The following is a 10,128-nucleotide window of genomic DNA, read 5'->3' as shown; positions in this document are numbered from 1 at the left end:
CTGGAACTTGTATCTGTGACATGATGGAGTTGGACTTCTTTAATTTGTGTTGGGTGCAGGACTCCAATTCTCTTGGCTCAATAATTATGTGAAAGCGAAGAAGAGCGAAATTGGAAAATATCAAATAAGCTAAAATAGATGACGAAAAGCAAATTAAACTAGCAAAAGGCCAAATGATTTTGGGGAGGTTAAAACTATAATGGTCTCGTCAAACTCTCAACTAGACCGGATAAATTTGGATGAACAAGGACAATGTCAAGTTTGAGAGGCTTTTTTTTTTAACAAAAAAAAACAATATAAATTGTTTTTAGTAAATAATACTGTACAAATTTTTGGAGCCAGTCATTCGGAGTCAAAATAGCCATTGGTTAGTGAATAGCTTCTGTCAGCTCACCTACCAACTAATCTAATAAATCCACCATATCATTCAATTAGAGCCCATGTGCTTGCTTCCTCGTGAAAATTCGGTCAAAAATTTTACCAATTAATTTTGCCCCTTAAATCAGCCATGCATTCTACTATAATCAGAAAATATAACATGGTCACGAGTTTCATTCAAAATTTATCATTATCAATTGATACATTTTATTTCAATTAGCTTTAATTTTAAGTAATACACAGTCCTCGTTTAGAATTTGAAATCGAAATCTCCAACTGGGATGACACAGAGAAGCTTTTCCGTGTGGAAGTGAATTGGTCAAGCAGCAGCAGCAAAGGAAAAAATTAAAAAGTTGATTGCTGATAGAAAGATTTCAAATTCTTCGTAAATTTTTAGTCGATCGCTTTAAAATTATCTTATCTTACCTCTTTCAAACACTCCTTTTCCATTATAATTATTTGACAATATCCATTAGTATTATTAAAAAAATATTAACAATTTTTTTATAAATATAGCAAAATAACGAATGAATAAGATTTCAAATAGGACCAGAGGATGTGTGTGTGTATTTTAATCTTTTCATATCTTGTTTCACCATTATTACATCACATGAGCGATGAGCCTCGTGTTTAATAATTCATCACGCTTCATTTATTACTTATATGCCTAACGTCTGGCGTATGGGTAGGATGGTAATTGCATATTTCTGTAAAGCCGACCCCATACAGCCCGTCTGTAAATGAAAATTGAAAAGTTTGTAGCCGAGCCATGTGCGAATTGACAAAAGTATGATTGGTCTTGAGAAATTCTTTCTGTGTTACTTTTTATTAACTAGAATGATTAATAATCAATAAAAAAACAAGAATTCATAACCATTGGTATGAGATATTGTTGTCGCAGTAAATATTAATGATAACAAAAATCAACGTATAAGAATTTTATTTGATTATATCTTTTCGATAACCTTAAAGGAGTTATGTTTATCATAATAAAACTTTATAATTTTTGAACGAATATTGAAATTATATATTTTCTTACCCCTAAAGCTTCAAAACTATCCAGGTACTTTTTGTGGGGAAACGAAAGAAAGAAAAGAAAGATTACTTATCGTGCGCGGATAATGATGCTTATGTCGAATATTAAGCATCAATATATTCGACACTTTAATACTTTCATTTTTTAAAATATAGGATACATCCATACACACAAAAATAATAAAAAATATTAAAAATATAATTTAAATTTAAAAAATAGTTAAAATAGCATACATATATATTGCCTAGTCTCTTTTAAAAATTTCCTGCTTAGGATTTACATGTCAAAAAATTATATTCCTATATTTTCAAAAAAGTATCTACATTTTTAAAATAATATTTCAATATTCTACAGATACATATGAAAAAAGTATCAATGAGTATTGATATAAGATATGATATTAATATAAATATATGAGGAAATTTAAAATATGGATATTCTATAAAAAGTAACCCAATATTTAACCAAATATTTTTAAACACAGATAGGCCCGTTTGTTGGTAAGAAAAAGAAACACAGATAGGCCCGTTCAGGCCCAACTTCCCCCACCAAAAAAATAAAGAAAAAACTTGGCTTATTGTTACTGGCAGACCTAAACAAAAACAAAAATTTGCGTCAAAACATTAAAAAACCAAAAATGCTATTAATGGACAGGATTCCCGCCACATGGTTCTTTCATCACTGGAGTCGAGAGTAAAGGTTAAATTTGAAGAGTCGGGTTTAAAAATTTTATTTAAAAAAAATTTTAGATTTTAAAAATAATTTTTTTAAAGTAATCAGGTTTAAAAACTTGACTTTAATAAGTTCTGTAAAAAAAGGCTTGAGTCCGAGCAGTGACCTGCTCACCTGATCTTACACGCATTATATTATTATTCACTTTAATTTATTATAAAATTAATTTAATATAATTTAATAAATATCAGTGTATAGTATAAAATTTATGATATTTTTTCTTTAATTATTATGTTTGTGTGTTTATAAAAAATGAATCATTTTTTAATTAAGATTTAAATTTTATTACTAGACTTTTAAATGTGTGTTGTTTAATTTCTAACAAATTATGACAATTTTAATTTTTTTAATTTTAAAATATTTTAATTAATTTATAATATTTAATTTTATTTTAATTTTTTTATTTTTTAAAAAGGGCTTGCGAGCTTGTCTTTGAGCCCTTCATATAAGATCGAGCTTGAGAAATGAAGCTTAAAATGAAGAATCGGGTTTTAAAACTCAGGCCTTTAAGGGCTAAATTCACCGGTATTCCCAGCTCTATTAGTTGTTTTCCCGTTATATTTTTTAAATATATGCAAATGATTGCATCCAATATGATTTCAAGGGTCTATTTTCATTTTTAACTTATATTTTTTAAATAATAAACCTATCTTTTAAAAAAGTTATATTTATTTTAAACTGTGCATCTATATTAAGCTAAAAAAAATTAATAATATAAGAATGAAATTTGGACACAAGAGATTTACAACGATCTCTGTTCATGAAATATTAGTTTGGGATCGTGCTGGCTCTTTTATAGAAATAAAGACAACCTTTAATTCAGACTCAGTATGTAATGTGAGATATCTGGAGAAAATATATATATTCGAAATTAAGTATTTTGCGTTCTCTGGATCTTAATCTTGTATTACGGACTTGACTCATTCAATACAGAGTTCAATCTCACATCTAAAATCCATCAAATAACCAAGTGCTAATTCACACCCTTTTACTTCCATTCAATTATTATTTTCTCAAACCACAAATTAATTGACGAAATTAATCCCTCGTTTTCCACCACCTACAAGTATATATGTATATATATAGATATACCTACAAATTCACGCACACCCCAATCCTAATTAGTTCACACTAACATATAAAACCAGCTAATTAACGCTCTAATCAAACCCGAAAGCTTACTTATATATAGCTTATTATCAGTATGGTCGTTCACCGATATAATTCCCAGGTGGATCATAATTGCAAGTCATGAACACATCTCCATCGTCGCAAACAACCCTGGCACAGCCAATCCTCCTTGTCGTCTTCCACACAATCTGAGTATAATGGCCACACATCTGACCAGGCTCGCACGTGTTGGTGACATAAGTGTAATATTTCTCTTCGCCAGCCCATGCTCTCACGGCGTCCGTCGGAGTCCACGATGTCCCACTTCCCCAGTAAATGTTCTCTCCGAGCTTGAAGTCGTCCTCCGGGAACGAATGCTGCAGCTTGCAGTCCGACTTCCTCTGACCCGCCCACCACCTCGCGTACCTCTCGAGCTCGAAGTCCCACATCAATGGAAACTCCCACTTCGATGCCCTCACGAGGTTGTGTGCGAACAAGAATTCTACTGACTCTGCAAAGCAGCCCCAGCATAATTGCTTTGAGATTCTGTATATGGTCTGGTTGTCTGGTTTTTTCTGAATGTCTGATAAAGAAGAAGAAGAAGGATTTATTGAGAGAGTGATGGTGGAAGTGAAGGTGACAGAGAGAATGAAGAAGAGAACCAAATAGGCTTTCATGTCTTCGAGACTTGCAGGTTCACTTGCTGTTTCGCCGCTGCAAGTCTTACTGGCACTAAATGTTGAGCTCTGTAACCTCCTTTTTATACTAGTAGAATGGTGCCTATGAAGTTTAGGAATTTAATAAGAATGGGGCTAATAATCTTTTTGGAAAAATAAATCAACGTGGAAGCTAGGTTGGCTGAAGCAATAAAAATAAAAATAAAGTTAATGGGATGGGGTGGAAAAAACAAAATTTCTCATATTTATTGTCATGCTTGCCCTGTCTCACGTTGAAACAGTACAAATTGGCAGCAAATCATAAGATTATATTGAAAGTCTGATGATGCATTTGTTGGATCAACAGGCAAGGAAATGAGGTTGAATAGTGAAGGTGCGTCACAGAAGTAGCCCCACTCGCAGAATGGAGGATTGAAGTGCAAGCGATTAATTTGATGTTCATTAAAATGATTTAATGGTTTCAATTTTCAAATGTAAAACTAAAAATATCTGAAGCAAAGATTACTTAGCGGAAAAAGTTGTATGTCAGTTTAATTAGAAAGTTTTGAATTCAATTCTTGAAAATGCAATTATTTTTTGTAGTAGAACTACTTCAGCTCAAAAGGATCTCAACTCGATTCAATCTAGATTAGTCAAAATCATTAGCTTTCAGACACAAGATGGTTTACTCTGGAAACAACGAAGGCAAATTTGTGGGGAGTGTTGGCCAAACGCAGGAGAGGGAGGTGAAGGAAAATGATAAGATGGAGGGTAATTTGGGGAAATAGGATGATGTTGGGAAGAGGAAAGAGGGTCTCGTGAGTGTGAGGGAGGGGGGCTTAAGTTGTGCCCGTGAGTTATACTTTGTCCATATTATGGGTAGTTTCAAGCATCCGTGCCCACCATGGCACGTTCTAGAATTACCCGCGTGGCTTTCTATCATCCTTGTCGCCGGTCCAGGTCCCAGATTTCCGTCCCCTTGTCTCAATTTAAAGCTTCTTCTTCTTCTTCTTTTTAATCTCATCAATTTAAAGCCTCCTATTTACAAAGCTTTACCACTTCTACTTCATTTCTAGTACAAAAAAAACCAAGCACCATTTTTTCCCTTATTTTCTTTATCTTTTTCTTTTTTTATGACACGGCCATATATTTATGATTTACCCTCTCCGCGTCATTATATGAGATGTTTGATATATTTTTTAATACAGATTGAGAAACTATTATGTTATTTTATTAAAAAATTATTTTTTTAATTATGCTCTTGCTAGTAAAAGGAATATAAATATTATAATAAAAAATATAGCCAATAAGAGACGAGGAGGCACTTTGTTGTTTATGCAAACTCGTGATGCATTCTCAAGCTACAAGTTCTTGTAAGACATATTATAATTGCGATCGCTTTTATTTTTGAGAATTATCTTACATAAAGGACTGGAGTAAGAGGAAATACAATTACACATGCTCTTGAGAATCAAAATGTCTTTGCTTGTGAGTTTTATGGGCAGGTTTAATCGGTGTATTTATTACTTTCTTTAAAAGTATGATCAAAACTAATCCTAATTTTATGTACCTGTTAAGATGCAAGAACAGAGGCTTTAAACTAAAATACAAGTTTAATTTGAAGCAAAAATTCCCACACTTTTCTTACCGAACCGGGAAAAAAAAAAAAAAACAGAAAACAGAAAACAGAGTTTTATATTTGCTCCTACCAAACGATAGATACATCTATGGATCTTATGATTGAGTGCCAAACAACCCTAACTCCCTAATCATCAACTTCCAGAAAGATCCAAAATAGTCCTACATCTTAGACATCTCAATTCAGATCTTCAAAAGTGTTTTACACGTACTTCCTCCTATTCACTTTATAAATCACATTTTAAAAAAATAAAATATTTTACTTTATAAATTAGTAATATTTTATTTTAAATAAAATAAAACTACTCTTAAATAGTATGGGATAAAAAAACAAAAAAATAATATTATAAAAATAATTTATAAATAAGATTAGAGGAAATATTTTATTATTAAATATAAAAACCACGCAAAAAATTCACTCAACACAATTTAATCCGTTCATTGACAATAACAATTAAATATATTATAATTTGTTTAAAGTAATTAATAGACTTTGTGATATTCAAATGCGTTGTGTGTGGAACTTATATATAATATTTTTTAAACAAAATTTGATTATGAAAGAAATTTCATGAAATAAAAAAAAACCTTAAAACTCCATAAATTTTAATTGAAAATTTTTTTTAAGTACGTATATCAAAATCCCCTGACTTAAAAAAAAAAAAAAACTATCTTACCATGATTGCCAGTAACTGGTGGCGGCCGCAGCGGAACCACGGTGGTGGCACCATTAAATTAGATATGGTTATGAGTGTCCTTTTAACAGGTTCGTATAAACACAATATTTCACGATCAATGGTTTTAGATTCATCTAATTATTTGTCATATTTGAAAAAAAAAATACTAAATTGCAAGAATTGCAATCGCAAATCCGATGATGTGATGTGCCATCACATGATCACGTTAGAAAAAAAAAAAAACCTGTTGTTAAATTCCCACCTGGATCTAGGATATGTTTGTTTAAGTTTTTTCCCCTTAAAAAATCACTTATTTTTAATAAACAATCTATTTTTAAGATTACTTAAAATTTTCTAAATAATAAGAATGTAAATTTTTTTTTATGATTTTAAAAGAGGCTATTTTTAATAATTTTTAAAAATAATCTGATATGATAGATAAGTAAAAATGCTATAAAAATACAAAAATACATGACAATATTATAAATTTTAAATAAAAATAATCAATTATTTTTACAAATAAAAATTGCAGAAATATCATAAAATTTAAAATAATAAAATAAAAATTACTTTTTATTATTATAACCAAATATGAAATAACATCAATTTTTTTATATAAAATATTTTTTTATGAACCAGATTTTGACCTATGTATATGGTAATATTCATAGTTTCGAGTTTAATGTGTAAGATACAAATGATTTTTAAAATTTTAAGAGACATAGGGCCCATTTATTTAAAATTAAGAAATAGGTAATTTTTATGAAGTGTAAAATTTTAAAAAAGTGCTACTTTGTAGAGATTTCATAAAAAATAGACATTATGTTTTTTTTTATAAAAAACAGACATTAGTTTATGTTTGATTTCAACATTAAAAAATAATTATTAATTAATTATTTTTAAATTTTATGATATATATTTTCATTTTTGTTTTATAAAATAATTTATTATTATACTATTTTAAAATTTTATAATATCTTTACATATCATATTTCTTTAAGACACACTCTCTCTCTTAACTGTTATGTTAGATTACTTTGATTTGCTTCTTAAAATAATCAGAAATGTATTTTTTTAAATTCTAATTATTTTTAAAAGTTTAAACAAATGCAATAAAAAACTTATAAAATAGCTTTTTTAAAAAAATAAATAATTTTTTCATGAAATAAAATAAAACAAATGGGCCATATGACAATTTTCCTATTGCTCTATTCTAATTCCACCTTTTCCTTAGTTAGCTTGTATTGATTTACGACACGATTTTTTTTTTTAATTGAATAGGTTTATATATAACAAACAATAGGTAATCGGATTATTCCTCAATAGATATAATTTTGCAAGTTGTGTTCTCTCATAGAAATTACATTCATATTTTGGAACTTCTCTTTTTATTTTTCCAACAATTTTTAATATTAATATTACCAAACATTTTAAAATTTAAGTTACTGTATAAGGGTATTCAAAGAATTTCACTATAGTCTGGACATGAGAAAAAAAGAAAATAAATCTGTAAATTCTTATAGTTTTTTCCAATTTTTAATAAGGTACTTATAGTTTTATTTGTTGTAATTGTATTTTTATATATTCACATCTTAAACCCGTTAGTCCTTCCTATTATCAAGCCATTAAAATGATAGAACGCTGTCAAGTCAAGGTTTGGACGCATCTGGATCCTCTGGGTAGAAGCCGGATTCAGTTTTGATGAGCACCACATCTAAAAATCTGAACGATTCAAATTTTATAAAATTTATTTTAATTTAATTTCATATTTATTATAAAATATTTTAAAATTTTAAAAATTTTACTTTATCATAACAGATTTAATGTAAATGGTATAATTTAATATTAATTTTTTTATTTTTATAAATCAACTATCCAAACGTATTCTGAACAAATTATGTCCAAAGTATATTTGATAGTCAATTTACAATTTTTTTCTTAAAAAATTAATATTAAATCAAATTATTTAGATTAAATTTGTATTATTTAAATTAATGATAAATTAAATTTATTAAAATTTTAAATTTTAATAAATATATAATAGAATATAAAAATAAAAATAATAAATTTAAACCGTCTAGGTTAACTTATCAGCTGCCGAAACTGAACCCGGTAGCAGTCTCGGCAAGAACCCCATTTGCGCTTTCACTTGCTGTGTCTCCTACCCGCGTTTGCCATTTTTTATGGACTGTTGCAGCTGCAGACAGACGACAACCTTAAGCCAAAATATAACATTCATTTGGGAACAAGACAAAAACATAAATGAAAGGGAAACAAAGAAAAGCCCATTTCATAAGATAAAGTGGTAAAGGTTAATCGTGAGTTCTATCAGGCAGGCGCTCAAATCCATGGGTATAATGATGAAATCCAGATACAATCAAACAGAGTTGCCCTCCGATGAAATGGTCGTCCTTTGTAGCCTTCACTGCAGTTGAGTTCGCAAGGAACATTAAAAGATAACAACAAATTCATCCAAGATTCTGAGTAGCTGATCGATATGCCACACATTGGTAGGTGAAGACGCAGATGGGTCGGAAAGTGATGAGAAGCAACTGAAACATAGTGCGCGAAGACGCAGATGGGGTTCTTGCGGGAGCTGCTACCACAAGATGAACGTGCTGGAACCTTGACTTGACAGTGTTAAATTATTTTAACGGCTTAGTGACTGGAAGGATTAACGGGTTTAACAGGAAAAAAGTATAAAAATCAAGTTCTAACAAATAAAATTGTAAAGGCCTAATTAAAAATTAAAACAAAAAACTATAAAGATCTTGCATGCATGTTTTTCCGTGAAGAAATGCACTTTCAAAATGTAAGATATCTAAAGTATCTAAAATGTATTTATTTTTTTAATTTTAAACAAACTATCCTAATATAGCATGAAGCTTCATGATAACAGATAATGATTAGCTTATTGCTGCCACGTGGACACATTATTCAGGCCGCAACTTAGCCCGGTGGGCTGAAATATTGTGGGCTTTTCTGAATGCAAGCCCCGACTGGACTAAGAGAACCCATGAGTGATGCTAGAATTTATCATAACCTACAAGCAACCCTTGCTGACCGGCTTTTGAGTCTTCAGCAATCAGTAATCAATTATAGTATATTGGAATATGTTATTTTCTCCCTGTATGTTGAGAAATATATACGGATATATATAATATTCTCCGTATAGTATTTTGTAAGTAGATAGACATAATTTTCCTTTCAAATTCTGAGATAAATAAATAAAAGTTCAACAACTTATGAAAAGAGATTCACAAAATATTGACACGGAATTCATATAATGCCAACTGTTTCAGGGTTCTTATTTACCTAGCTGCCTCTCTTAACAGTATAACTATTCTAATTAAGACCCATTTGTTTCAGTTTTTTTAATAAAAAATAACTTATTTTTTAAAAAACTATTTTATCAGTTTTTATAATATTTTTTTAAACCTTTAAAAATAATTAGAATGTGAAAATAACCGATAGATGAAAAATAATATTTTAAAAATGCAGATATAGAAGTATATCATAAAATGTTAAAATAACTAAATAATAAATAATTTTTATCAAATAAAAATTAAAGAAGATATTATAAAATTTAAAAGTAATTAATTAATAATTACCTTTTTATTATTGTAACCAAACCCTCTCTCTCTATATATATATATTTATTTATTTATTCAACCATTATAAAATAAATCTCTTTTATAAAATTTGCAAAGTATCTAAAAATTATTTATTTTTTAACCTTAAGTAGACAGGACCATAATCTAGCTTTAGTTATTTGCCATATATATGCATGTTTAAATAAGAATAAAAATATTCTTGATTGATTACGATAACATAACAATAAAAATATATTATCTGATAAAAATATTAAAAATTGAAACATAATGTCATATGTTGAAACAGA

General features: G+C 29.0%; 1 protein-coding gene across 1 annotated transcript; it reads right to left on the bottom strand.

Moving 5' to 3' along the window:
- Positions 1-2,991: 2,991 nt before the first annotated feature.
- On the bottom strand, positions 2,992-3,999 carry LOC129298992 (pathogenesis-related protein PR-1-like). Its single transcript, XM_054937426.1, has one exon. It carries the CDS (start codon positions 3,931-3,933, stop codon positions 3,346-3,348), a length of 588 nt encoding a protein of 195 aa, XP_054793401.1. The 5' UTR covers positions 3,934-3,999; the 3' UTR covers positions 2,992-3,345.
- Between the last annotated feature and the right edge of the window lie 6,129 nt (positions 4,000-10,128).

This window comes from Prosopis cineraria, unplaced genomic scaffold, assembly GCF_029017545.1.
Source record: "Prosopis cineraria cultivar Desert tree isolate PC_DT_omini unplaced genomic scaffold, ASM2901754v1 PC989, whole genome shotgun sequence".
In the NCBI taxonomy this organism is placed as follows: domain Eukaryota; kingdom Viridiplantae; phylum Streptophyta; class Magnoliopsida; order Fabales; family Fabaceae; genus Prosopis; species Prosopis cineraria.
This window is presented reverse-complemented; position numbering and strand designations above follow the sequence as displayed.